General features: G+C 36.6%; 1 protein-coding gene across 5 annotated transcripts; it reads right to left on the bottom strand.

Moving 5' to 3' along the window:
- Positions 1–5,959: 5,959 nt before the first annotated feature.
- LOC122079626 (WEB family protein At3g02930, chloroplastic-like) lies at positions 5,960–10,871 on the bottom strand. 5 transcript variants are annotated; one of them, XR_006140476.1, is made up of 4 exons: positions 10,578–10,871; positions 9,640–9,967; positions 7,165–9,535; positions 5,960–6,228 (listed from the first exon to the last, which is right to left on the bottom strand). XR_006140476.1 is itself a non-coding variant. In XM_042646248.1 (4 exons), the coding sequence occupies exons 1-4, from the start codon at positions 10,595–10,597 to the stop codon at positions 7,220–7,222; spliced, it is 2,604 nt and encodes an 867-aa protein (XP_042502182.1). In that variant the 5' UTR covers positions 10,598–10,871; the 3' UTR covers positions 6,957–7,219. The 5 variants fall into 5 exon arrangements, 4 of the variants coding, with proteins under 4 accessions (XP_042502182.1, XP_042502183.1, XP_042502180.1 ...); XM_042646248.1 differs by lacking the exon at positions 5,960–6,228 and having other exon boundaries at positions 6,957–9,535; positions 9,640–9,737; positions 9,798–9,967; XM_042646249.1 differs by lacking the exon at positions 5,960–6,228 and having other exon boundaries at positions 6,957–9,481; positions 9,640–9,737; positions 9,798–9,967.
- Between the last annotated feature and the right edge of the window lie 2,700 nt (positions 10,872–13,571).

Raw genomic sequence — 13,571 nt, 5'->3', positions numbered from 1 at the left:
GGGATCTCTATAGAAACATTTTAAATTTGGGGTGTATTTTTAGTTTCTGAAAGAATTCCACCATTTAGGGGGGAGAACCCCTGGAATACTTTGGATGTCAATGCATGAGTTTGAGATGGCAAACCTCGCACCTGCATAGGTTGTGAAAAGATCCATCGTTGGTCAAAATACACCGTCATTTTTCAAGTTGAAGAGGAGTAATTTTGATAACCTCCTTAATCATATTTGGATGTAAGTAGCCTAATAGATATTCCGAGAATTATTGGCGAGGAATCAATCAACCTTTTCAAGAGGGTTGAAAGATGAAGAGTCACAGGTTGTTGGGTCTAAAATTGCAAGAATTTACAAGGGTCATATTAGAATGTATCCTTTAGACCAAAATCCCCAAGTTGACAAAGTCTACAGACTTTTTTCCATGCAATAAGATGCTCTTTTTTATTTAATTATTATTTTTTTTTTTTTTTTTTGAGGTAATTGAACTTCCCCCATTTCAAAAACAAGAACAAATAGAATCAATGTTAATTGAGTGAGGACTTTATGGCCAGCATAAGAGAGAAGGTTGGCATTCCAAACAGATAATCGATTTTTGACACGCTCAACAATGTTGCAAAGGTTGGTCACTTGGAACCAAGGGCACAAAAGATTAGTTTCTAGATAAGAGGAATCCTTAAATATCTCCTTAATGCCAATTAGTGAGCAAAGGTGAATTCTTTCACAACTAGGAACATTTTTGCTAAAAAATAGTCCACTCTTATCAAAGTTGATAGTTGGTGAGTGATAAGAAAACAGGTCGAATATCGTTTTAATAGACAATAAGTCATCTCAAGTAGCTCAACGAAAGATAAATGTATCATATGCAAACAAAAGGTGAGAATCTTTGACAAGCTTATTGTTGTTGTAGTTTATTCTTATGTCATCGTAGAGAGAGAGAGAGAGAGAGAGAGAGAGAGAGAGAGAGAGAGAGCCCACCGAGCATTGAGTCACAACTTTTTATCATGAAACATATGGAATGCTAGTAAGGGTCTTAGACTAGGTTGTCAATAAGTATGGTTTCAGGAATTCAGTACGGCTTTAGTTGGTGCAGGAGATGGAAATTAGAAACCAAAATTGTATTGTACCAACTACTCGAATGCATTTTCAATATCGAATCGATTCGGTTTTGATATGATTTTTATTTAATTTCATAAATGATTTCTTATTCAATTCGATTCAATTTTGATGTGGTTTTTATATGGTTTCTTAAATCATATGTCATGTATAATATATGAGATATATATATATATATATAACTATATATTTATATATATATATATATATATGTGTGTGTGTGTGTGAGATAAATATATGCTATTTTTTTTTGGTAGCAATTCAATATATATACTTAGATACATAATATATAATTACTATACATGAGTATATCTTTCTTTTTTTTTTTTTAATGGTGTACATTTATATACTCGGTTTAGTTTGTGGATTGGTAATTTGGTTTGATTTGTACTGAATGGCATTGTCCTAGATACCGAAATGTACCATACCAAATAAGATTTAATTTCTTGATACTGAAACCGTTTTGATTCTTATTTGGTTTCATTGATATGGTTTTAAAGGTTGGTATTGATTTAGATATTGGACTTTTCGTTCCAAATTAACACCCTTACTTAGACATATAGAATGGTCTTGGATCTCCTAAATTTGAGATAGGGAATAGATAGCGTACAACATTATTGTATAGATTCTGATGCACACCCTTTCACTTCCCACCATTGGATCTCACACTCTCTTCCCTCAATAAATGCATACCCTATTAGACATTTTCGTACCCTCTCGGCTTATTGTTGTAAAATTTCACTCAACATTGCATGAGACCCTTTTGTCTTTGAAATATTTTCAAAAAAATAATTCAAGAAAGAAAAGAAATGAAAAAAAAAAAAAAATAGTAAGATAAACAATGATGGGAAATCATAGTCATCTGGGCATGAGGAGGACCCACCTCAGCCTAATAACATCAAGGCACATGTTGCAAGAGGGAGTCGAGTGTTGGGCCCGGGAGGCAACTCATGACCACGATCTTCTCCGGTCACTTGATAGTATTAATGAATCAGGGCCCGTAGCTCCCACTCTCCAGTTTTTTCAATTGATTGAAGAGGAGCACGCCTTGGCAACTAATTTTTTTTTGACAAATTTACTATCACTCTTTTACATTTGGTCTATATTTACTAGAACTCTTTTATTTTTTTTTATTTTTTTTTTTAGATACTCTCTTACTTTTAAATTTTTATATCTCTTTATCCCCTTTTCTTTTTAAATACCCAGATTACCCTTCTATTTTGTTTTTCATTCGATAAAGCAAAGCCCGTACTACATATTGATCAGATTTTCAAAAGAGAGTTTCCCAATCGATATCCTAGTTCTATCAATCATTACCTTATAAGCATAATCCCTAACAAGATTTACAAGATTATCATCACTTTTTACACAAAAGATTGGGTTAAATAAGTAATTATCTAGTGCAGTTCAACTGAGAATAGTAGTCCATGGCCACATAAAAAAATGGTTAGGTTTCATGACTGTTCAAGTTCTTCCACATCTGTCCATATGCTTTGCACCACCCATTCCTGCCTGATGGATCCTCCCACTCCGTTCAGAGCTCCTTGTACCATTACCTCAAAAGCCTCTCCTGTCATTACATAATTGGCAAGTAGAAATAAGCAATAATTTTGATAAAAAAAGGGCAGTTGCACATCCTGATATGTTAAGAGACCAATTAAAAACTGCAGTTACAATCAAAATAGTGTCATTTAAAAAGATAGATGGAGAAATTGTGGAAATTGTTGGTTCCGCATCGCATAGCATTGGAGGCTTAAGAGTTACTCCACAGTGGCAAGCAACCCACCTGTGCACCCGGTGTATTACAAAGACAGGGCTTGGGCATTTTGAACCCATAGAAACCATATTCCTATGCTTTCACATGAATTTTGATTATCCCTCCTTTTCACTTGTTACCTGTTAAACTTTTTCCAATTTTTTTGGTTCAAAACATGCTTTTATTAATCTAAGAAAATAGTTAATTGGCTTTGTCCTTCTATTATTACTTGGTTAAATGTTGTTTTATTAGCTGAAACTCAAACTTCTCCTTGGTTCCCATACCATTATTTTTTTATTTTATATTTTTTGATTTTTTTTTTAAATGCATTAGTATTGAACATAGTTAGCAAATTTGGATTCGAGAATTATTTGGGCGGAGAATTATTCAGAATAATTCGATTGATTAATTTAAGGATTCGGTCAAAAAAGCTTATTGGGTTTTGTTTTTTTTTGTTTTTTTTGTTCTTTTTTTTTGGTTTTTTTTTTTAAATACTGTTTAAGTGGACCGAATAATTCGGTTTAATCCAGTTCAGTCCGAATTATTCGCGTTTTATATTCACTTTTGAAAAAATCGTGAATTTTACCGAATTTTATTTTTAATTCGGATTCGGTCAGAATTTTTGATTAAATTAGGAAAAATTCGGTTCGGCCGAATAATTCGCGAATTATTCAGCCGAATTGATAACACTGGTATTGAATCACTTAAAGGTATTATTTATTTATTAGTTTATTTGTCTCATCCATCATCAAGGTTAATTGTTTATTTATTTATTTATTTATTGTCTCATCCATCATCAATGTTATTGTTTATTTATTCTTTTTTTTTCTTTTGTCTCATCCATCGTCACGAGCTTAGTATCTATTTTTTTTATCGGTATTGGATTGGTATCGATTTTAATCGATTCTAATTCAGATCGATATTGAATCTAATGTTACATTCCCCGTTAAGATTGTGACACATGATTTTAGAGATTAAAGAAAATTATAAAAAAAAAAAAAAAATTGATCAAATTATTGGATCTGTATCATTCTCAACTACTACCAATGCTGACCACTTAATCCTTCCCCAGTGAAAAGAGATTTAAATTTATGGGAATTCACCACTCTCTAATGGAGGAATCGGACCCATGTAAAGTATTGATTTTCATTCCCAATCAATTTGAACCAATCAATTCGAAATTTTTTTAATAGGTTACAAGTGAAAAGCAGGGGCAATCTGGGCATAAAAAAAAGAGCAGGTGAAAAAGAGATGTAAAAGTCTAAAAGAAGGGGAGTATTAGAAAAAAAATAAAAGATAAAAGAGTTTTAGTAAATATAAGGTATGTGGGCAGTGATAGTAAATTCCCCTTCTTTTTTTTTCTTTTCTGATTTACTATCCAACTGAGCACCGTTGGCCAACAACTCATACCTTCATAAAAATAACAGCTCATGCACATAATAGTGTTATGGGAAAAAGAACCTTTACAGTCTAGTGTTCTTATGGCCACGCATAGGCGGGCATGAAAAGACCATACTCTACCACCCCCCAACATGAGGTGAAGAAGCTCCCATGTCCCCTCCCATTGGCCCATCCTCTGGTGCAAGATCCATAGGGATGGGTAGAGTTCTTGGGCTTCCTGCAATAACCATGTTGTACTGGCTTCCCAAATTTAAAGCAGATTTCACATATATGGGCAATAATTTAGGACTCAAAACTTTGAGGACATAGAGTTTAAATCATCATTTAATCACGACTTAATTTTCAGATTAATTCTAATTTTACACATGTTAATATAATACATTTTTTTTTTTTTTAATAAAGTAAAAAAGTTGTCCATATAAAAAAATTTATCCTCACATTATTGCATCTATTTCAGAACCCCCCCCCCTTTTTGGCTCAAGTTGTAGCTTGGTTGAACCCAATGGATCCCGGTCCATCCACTTGGGAACCAGACAGTAAGTGGGTAGGTGTCTCTTGAATAGATCAAAAGGTAGTTTTTGTGTTATTGGGTTGTTTTCTATTCCCATTTCTTAAAATTTTAAACAACTGCTGAAAGAAACATGGGACCTTAACAAGTCAATTTGTCTAATCTATCTCTATGATGTTGATGCCATTGCTGATGCTGTCATTGGTTGTAGTGTAAATGAGAAGCATAAGTCATGTATAACATTTTTGATAATTAAAAACCGTCTTTTTCTTATTTGATCCACGTTATGTCATGAACAATTTAAATAAAAAGCATTATTATAAATTTTGCATAACCATGTCTGATTGCTGAATAAACTATTATTCTTAATTAAGAAAGAGAATTCTCTGAAAAATAGCATGGCATTTATACTAGTGCAGAGACTAATAGGAACACTAATAAAAGTATTAATATGGATAAAATTTCCGTCTTTCTTAAGGTAGGACGATCATTTTGCATTTCACTGTATTTAGTACGGAACCATGCTACTTTTTATGGTTCTTTTGCCCTATTAATTAATAGATCTTATTATAGAAAAAAAAGTGGGAAAATCAAGAATTTGAGGTGGCAGATTCCAGAGACATTCCATGTGGGAATTCTCAACACAACGTGATTCCGCAGCTGTCTCCACTAACCACCACCTCTTCTCCCTGATCACTAAATCACACCCCCATTTATCAACCATTAGTGAGACTCCATGACTTATAATATATATGCAAAGAAAGGTTAGCTCTTCTTATTAGTTAGTTAATTATCCCCACTATCACTATGAGACAGACCCACGTCCTACTCACCAACCCATCCACGACCGCATATGTCTCAATCATCTTCCCTTGACATTAATTTTACCATATTGACCTCTCCATCAAGCCTGCGTTTGGGAGTGAATTCTTCTGTGGCGTACCAGAGCATTACGAAGTCCAAGATGGTTGCACACAGTCTAAGACGTTTCTGGGTCTTGAATGTGCATCAAACACCCGGTTGCGCCATAGAGGATCCAAGTTCATGTTTGGATTAATAACTCAATTATTCCATTTAATTAAATGGGTTAATATTCTTTTCCCCTTTTTTGGTAATAAGGGTTTAATCCACTTTATAATTAAAGAGTGGATGATCATATCCTAATGGAACATGACCTTTCTCAGAGCTGCATGGGTAACATGGCTAGCTTCCTTCATGGATCACACAACCCATAAAAAGCACGAGAGAACAACCCTACCTTGGGTCTACCAAAAGGCAGTTCTCCACGCTAAAAGATGTTTGCTTCTGCAAGACAAGACAATACTTACCGACAGAGCAATGAAAGAGAGAGAGAGAGAGAGAGAGAGATTTTGAGAATACGAAAGTCAAGAATTACGGTTCCCTTCACCTCCTTCTTTCATCCTGTGACTTTCTTTTGAGGTAACTTTAGTACTACCTGCAGCAGGAGAGAGTTACTATTAGGACTAAGTGGGGATTGTGAAAGAAAATAAGGCTCTTTTCCCAGTTTCATTTTCTGAGTACACGACAAGAAGTATGACAGAATTCCCATGTTCCCCATCTTCCTCCCTTTCTTTTTCATTGAAGCCTTTCAAAGACAAAACCCATTAAACAGTAAGGAATGAATGCTCCCCATTCAAGGCCAAGATGGCAGTTCAGTTCATTTTGGATCAAATCAAATAGGGGGGCCCCAAATCCCACTTCATACCATATTCCTTCACCAAAGGACATAGTACTCAAAAACAACTGCAACTCTCACCCACATGAGCATGTAGCCCATGTGGTACAACCCAAGGCCATGGCCCTTACTGACCCCAAACATCCAATCCACACAGCCTATACCTTTGTTACATGAAAGACCCCTGGCTACCAATTTAGCTGAGATTCCTTCAGGTACTGTACTGTGTTGGGTGAACCTAACTATGTTCAAGTTCAGTAGGAATGGAACAGCCCACTTAACAACTAGAAAACAGAGAACATATGACGTGAGCAATACTGATATTTTATAGTTGTGGATGAGGAGGTTCTTTCACCTAACCAACTGCTAAAGAACAGAAATTTGGAAGGAGAAAACATAAATCACCTTCCATAGCTTTTTGTAGTTTAGATTGGCAAGTAAAGAAAAAAAAATATTACATGTAAAGAATATGAAACATAAACATACAATGATCAAATTTACCACTCCTCTTCATTAGTTTTAGGGAAAAAAAAAATAACTTCAGATACAAATCAATCCCCAACAAAGAGAAACCACAAAATATAAAATTCTAATTTCATACAATGCAATCCCCTTAATATTTTCTTTGCTATTCTGAAAATACCAAGCGTGTCAAGAAATCAAACACAAGCCGGTGCAAGATTGCAACAAGAATACCTGCTTCTTTAGTATAGATTCAGGCCAGGCTGAATTTGGACTGATAGCAATTCTCCTACTTGTTGCCACTGGTTGCCCTCTTCTTTAGCAGGCTTCCAAACTTCTTGAGCAATGGCTTCTTCTTTTTTATCTGCTGCTCCTTGGATGGAAAGCTTCCGCTATTGTTAAAGCTGTCTGATGGAGGTAACCCATTCACCTGGTCAAAATTCTCCCCATCCGCCTTTGAATCAAGGTCATCTTCAAAGGACTCCTGCCCAGGCTCTTTCTCTGGTGGGAGATCCTTCTCCCCAATCTTGCAGTTCTCCCACATCTTCCCCTCCACCTCTACTGAATCATCATCTTGTTCTTTTTTCTTTTCCTCTTCTTGGGGAATTCCATTCCCTTCGTTGGGGTTTCCATTCCCATTCTCCACCTTTAATTCCACAGGCACCACCGACTCCTTCTCCTGATCTTTGTCTTCCTGGGGTTCCTCAACATGTTGATATGGAAATTCAAACATGTGCTTATCCTCTTTTCCTCCATTTCCATTTTCTGCTGAGAACTCTACTACCTTTGGTAGCAGATCATAATCTTTCTCACTATCAGATAGCTCTCCATTTTCCACGGGAATGTTCTTGGCAGAAGCCTCTGCAAGCAACTTTGACAACTCCTCAACTTTTGCAAGAGCAACAGTTTCTCTTGTCCGGAGCTCCTCATTCTCTTCACTGATACTTTGCAACTCATTCTCTTTGTCCAATAATCTCTCTCTCAGTCTCACGTTCTCAGCCTTGGCTTCCTCCACAACCGCTTTCAAAGAATTCACCTCTGACTCAGTTTGCTTTAGGGTACTCAGAATCCTAGCCCCTTCCTCCTTTGAAGACTGAGCTTCATCCTCAGCTTTTTTGAGTAAATGAACAAGCCTATCAATTTCTCGTTTAGCAACATAGGTTTCTTCTTCTGATTTCTTTATAGAACTCCCTAAGTTGAGCTCTTTTCGCTCCCATTCAGCCTTGGAGTTCTTGACTTCGTGATTGGAGTAATCAAGAGCTTTTGTAAGAAGATCAATCTCTTGTTTTGACTCCTCAAGCATGGTTTCATACTTCTCATTTGTTGTATGCACAACAAATTTCAATTCTTCTATCTGGGTCTTAGCATTTTCAAGCTCATCTTTACTGGACAAAAACTTCTCTTTGGCTTCTCTTGCGTCTGCAGAGACTTCTTGCAATGCTGAAGCTAAACTTTCCAATGCCTTCTTACTCTTCTCCTCTTCGCCCCTGGAGGTTTCTAGCTCATTTATTAGTTTGTTCTTCTCGGCTAGAAGGTCTTGAACACTAGAAGCTGCAAGCTGCTCATTGTTCAGTGCCTGCATCTTCTCCTCCGTCACAGTTTCAAGCTCAGCCTTCATAAATTCAACCATCCGTACCATTTCTGATGCCTCTTGCTTAGCTGTCTCAAGACGATGTTCTGATTCTTCAAAATCCTTTCTCTGTTGCCCAATTGAGATCTCCATTGAATCAACCTTCTCTTTAAGAGAAGCAATTTCAGATTCTGAATCCTGTAATAAATTACTCTTCCCTTCTAGTTGTTTCATCAATAAATCCAATGATTCAGTTGCAGATCTCTCCATTTGGTTTGCTTCTTCAACCCGACTTTCAAATTCCCTGACTTTCTTCCGCCACTCCTCCACCAAATTACTAGCAGTTAATTCAGCCTTTTTTGCAGCCTCCACTTCAATTCTAAATTGTTCAACCAAAGCTTCTGTTTCAAGCAACTTTTGCTCAATACTTTTTGCTTTAGCAAGCTCTTGTTTCAGAGAATCCACTTCGGAGTTCAGTATCTTTATCAACTCAGTGCTCTCATTAGCCTCTCTCTCTGACTTTGAGTCGAACATGGCCTTCAGCCGAATCACCTCTGCAGACAGAAGCTCCACCTTTTTAGCATGGATTTCTGCAATTTTAGCTGCATCATCAGCATGGCTAAGTGCCTGGTTTTTTGCATCAGAGGCCATAGCTAGCTCCTGCTTCACCCGTTGGAGATCTTGGGTGGCAGAGAGCAAAGCAGCAACATCCACAGCATGTTGACTCCTAACAGCCTCAAGTTCTTTCTGCCACTCGCCATCTTGCCTTTGAGCTGCCTCAATACCTGCCTGCTCCAACTCAACAGCTCTGAACTTCTCAATCTCAGAATTCTCCTCAGCTCGTTTTTTGGCAACAAGGGCCTCACTGAGCTTCTCATTTGCCTCCTCAGCCAATCTCTTGGCTTCCCTCAATTCCGCGAGTACCTGAGCTTTGTCCTTCTCAGCAGAAGCTAATCGTTCCTTAGACTTCCTAAGATCCTCCTGCACAAGATTCAGTTGAGCCTCTAGTTCTGATACCTTCAATACTCGTGGTCTCTATAAACAACATAAAAAGATAAATGTCGATGAAAAATCACACAAAAAATAGAAAGAACAAAATGAATAAAATCAGACATTCTGGTACTGCCAATTCTACTTACATCTGGTGGAGTTGCAATCTTTGGCTTTGGAGACCGGCGATCAATGGCTGGCTTTGGATCAGCTGATCTTGGGGAACGGTCAATTGACAGTCGTGAATTTTGCATGGCTGGCTTTGGATCAGCTGATCTTGGGGAACGGTCAATTGAGAGTCGTGAATTTTGCAGAGGCTTTGAATCAGCTGATCTTGGGGAACGGTCAATTGAAACTCGTGAGTTTTGCAGAGGCTTAGGTGAATCGGCATCTGATTTAGCAACCACCCTGGTTACTTTGCTAACTCTTGGAGTTGCTGTTAAGGTTTTGCTCTGTGAAGCTTCAGGAATACTGGATCTGTTCATTACCCAAGTATCACAGTTACACAACAAGATCAAAATCCATTAGGGAAACAGAAACCACAAAGGACCAATACACCATTAAAATCGACCAAAAAAAAATAGCAGACACTTGGAAAGTGAAAACAGCACTGAACCCAAAATAAGAAGAAGCAAAGAAGAGACATCCAAGACGTCAACAACAGATCAAGCCATATCTCCATGACCCAACAAAATCAGGCAAGCCCAGATAAATATCATGTCTTAAATGTAAAAGCAAGAGAAGGAAAAATAAAAAAAAATTTGAAAATGCTTAAATTCAATATCAACAAAGAGAAACTGCAAACAAAATTTCTTCAACAAGATATCAAACCCACCAAGCGGAAAAGCCATGGGGGAGATGGGTCAAAAGGAATAACTGTAATACAGATCAAGTCCAAAATGAAATTAAATTAAAAATAAACCCGTTAGAACCCAAGAAAAGAAAAGTAGGGAATCCAGGCGAGAATTCATCAATGCAGATCCGCGATACCAAACAGAACTAGTCAGAACAGATGCTAGAACAAACAAAGGGAAAAAGGAAAAAACTTTAAAACTCCAATCAGATCGGAAATGGTGAGATTACTTACTTGGATTTAGAAGAATTCATGGTTGCTTTATTGATACTGCAGACTGCAGAGAACAACTGAACAAACAACGATTTTCCACTACTGAAATGCCAACATTGGAAGAGCTATGATGGGATTTAGAAGAAGAGAAACATCTGAGAGAAAGAATTTATTAATCTATAGATATATATGTTAAGGGATCCACTTGGGTCTGTCTCTGGATTCCCTTGAGCAGCAGTTTTTGTCATATTTACCTTACTATTCCGTCTTCTTCCCACTCTCTCCTCCTCTCTCTCTCTCTCTTCTCTTCTCTTCTCTTTAAACACTTTAATTTTGCCTTTTCAGAAAACAAAGAAAATAACCACCAATCTGCCCCTGCTTTTCCAAGGGGAAATGACCGTATTTTGTGATTTAATTAATCCTCAACTTGCATTAAAATTACATAGACTGCCACTATTAGGGTGTTAATCGGTTTGGTTTGGTTTGGTTTGGTTCGGTTCGGTTCGGTTCGGTTCGGTTCGATTCGATTCGGTTCGGTTTAAATGGTGTGGATCGGATCGGTTTGGTTCACATTTATTTGACTAAAACCATAATCGCACTATTTACTAAACGGTTCCACTTTCTGAAATCATGACCGTTTAGTAAATAGTTTCGATTTTCATGGTTTCTAAACTGTGTCGATTTCACGGTTTTAAACTGTTTTCGATTTCGGTTTATTTCATACGGTTTGTAAAATAGTTCACAATCGGTTTGTTATAACTTGCAATCATCTCTAAACTGAAGATCATAAGCTTATCAAAAAATAATTGGGAACCACAAATAAGAGATTCTACATTAATGATGGTATGTCTTAATTTGATAATCTAATGTTATTTCTTTGCATGGTCATTCTCAAACATTTAGAACTAATATCATACAACATCCAAATCCAGCTTTCTACAGCATAAAATATTAAAATGACAGGTGGTTCAGCCAAAACACCTCATCTATGATAACATAATAACATAGTAACATATATGGATTACAAGTTCATGATCTAAAGCTTAAACTTGAACTGAATTGTAATAAATCATACCAAAGCAGGATTGACATTTAATTTAATTGTTAATTGTTATACGGATTAATCGGATCAATTTAAATGGTTTCAATTCGGTTTAAAACCAATGGGTTCTGTGGTTAAAACCGACCCGACTCGTTTAGCTAATCGGCTTGAAACTTGAAACCATAACCGCACTATTTACTAAACGGCTTTGCGATTTTAGTGTAAACGGATTGGTTCGATTTCGGTTTCGGTTACAAATTCACATCCTTATCCCATATGCTCTCTTTACCTCATGTCATCTCAGTTGTCTGATGTTCACCGCACCTCACTGATTGCTGTATAGAATGTGGACTCCAGGTGAGTCGAGTCGGGTTTAATCAATAACCTAGCTAGCATCAAACAGAAGAGTTCACATCCTTTGCAATGAGCAATGCAATGTAATGAACATTGGACGGTTGTGAGCATCTAAGCACATGCCCCAAGGAGCTCCCAGCCACCCGATGCTCACTCCACCAATGCAGCGGCTGCAAATGATTTTCATGCAGTACACAGGTAGGGCTTGTGGGTCAACCATGTCAAATATCTGGTCCAGGGTCGAACCGGTTGAAATAATCCAGTTAGTGGGTTATGGAACTTAAGGATGTGAATTTGTAACCAAAACCATTTACTGAAACCGAATCGATCCGTTTACATCGAAACCGCAAAACCGTTTAGTAAATGGTGAGGTTATGGTTTCAAGTTTCAGGCCGATTAACTAAACGGGTCGGGTTGATTTTAACTGCGGAACCTGTTGGTTTCAAACCGAATTGAAACCGTTTAAAACCGTTTAAACCGATCCGATTAATCCGTATAACAATTAAATAAAGAAGGGACAGTAATCCGTATAACAATTAATAATTAAATTAAGTGCCCATTTTGCTTTGGTATTATTTATTACAATTCAGTTCAAGTTTAGGCTTTAGATCATGAACTTGTAATCCATATATGTGATTATGTTATTATGATATCATAGATGGGGTGTTTCAGCTGAACCGCCTATCATTTTAATATTTTATGCTGTGGAAGACTGGATTTGGATGTTGTATGATATTAGTTCTAAATGTTTGAGAATGACCATGTAAAGAAATAGCACTAGATTATCAAATTAAGACATACCATCGTTAATATAGAATCTCTTATTTGTGGTTGCCAATTATTTTTTGATAAGCTTATGATCTTCAGTTTAGAGATGGTTACAACTTATAACAAACTGATTGTGAATCGTTTTATAAACCGTATGGAATAAATCGAAATCGTTTAAAACCGTGAAACTGACATTATTTAGAAACCGTGGAAATCGAACCATTTACTAAACGGTCACGATTTCAGAAAGTGGAACCATTTAGTAAATAGTACGATTATGGTTTTAGTCAAATAAATGTGAATCAAATCGAACCGCACTGTTTAAACCGAAACCAAACCGATTAACACCATCAATGGAACTTCCATTAAGAATTGCAACTTTACTAAATTTTTTTAGGTAGGACTTATAAGTTGATTATAATTATATTACCAACTAATGATGTGCTCGTTTGCTTTTTAAGACAAGTGTTTTTTTTTTTTTTTTGGTAAAGTCTTGTTGAGACAAGTTAAAGCAATAAAATTACCCAAAGTATTACGGAAGAAAGTGAGTAAGGATAACGTTATGGTCCAATACGTTATGTCTGTGTTTTCAAAACCTTATTTCTTAATTAATGACTAATTAAAAAAAAAGAAAAATAAAAAAGGGAAGTATACGACGCCAGTATGCATATTATTGCTCACACCCTTTCACATCTCTCTCTCTCATATTAAATGCTCATTCCTATTAGACGTTTCGTCAGCCTCCCCTCCTATCAGTACAAAATTACCCTCGCATTGTATGAATATGAAATTGAAAATGCACTACACTACGCCTCCAATAACTTGCCTCGTGAATCTTTGATCCAATGTTG

This window comes from Macadamia integrifolia, chromosome 5, assembly GCF_013358625.1.
Source record: "Macadamia integrifolia cultivar HAES 741 chromosome 5, SCU_Mint_v3, whole genome shotgun sequence".
NCBI classification, from domain to species: Eukaryota; Viridiplantae; Streptophyta; class Magnoliopsida; order Proteales; family Proteaceae; genus Macadamia; species Macadamia integrifolia.
Note: the sequence above shows the minus strand (reverse complement) of the source record. Positions and strands in the feature narration are given on the sequence as shown.

Excerpts from the sequence above, each read along its gene's own strand:
- LOC122079626 (XM_042646246.1), bottom strand. The coding sequence starts at position 10,597 with ATGAATTCTTCTAAATCCAA. Across the intron at positions 9,968-10,577 it reads ATGAATTCTTCTAAATCCAA|ATCCAGTATTCCTGAAGCTT; the intron begins GTAAGTAATCTC and ends GGTAATGAACAG. Across the intron at positions 9,536-9,639 it reads AGATTGCAACTCCACCAGAT|AGACCACGAGTATTGAAGGT; the intron begins GTAAGTAGAATT and ends TGTTGTTTATAG.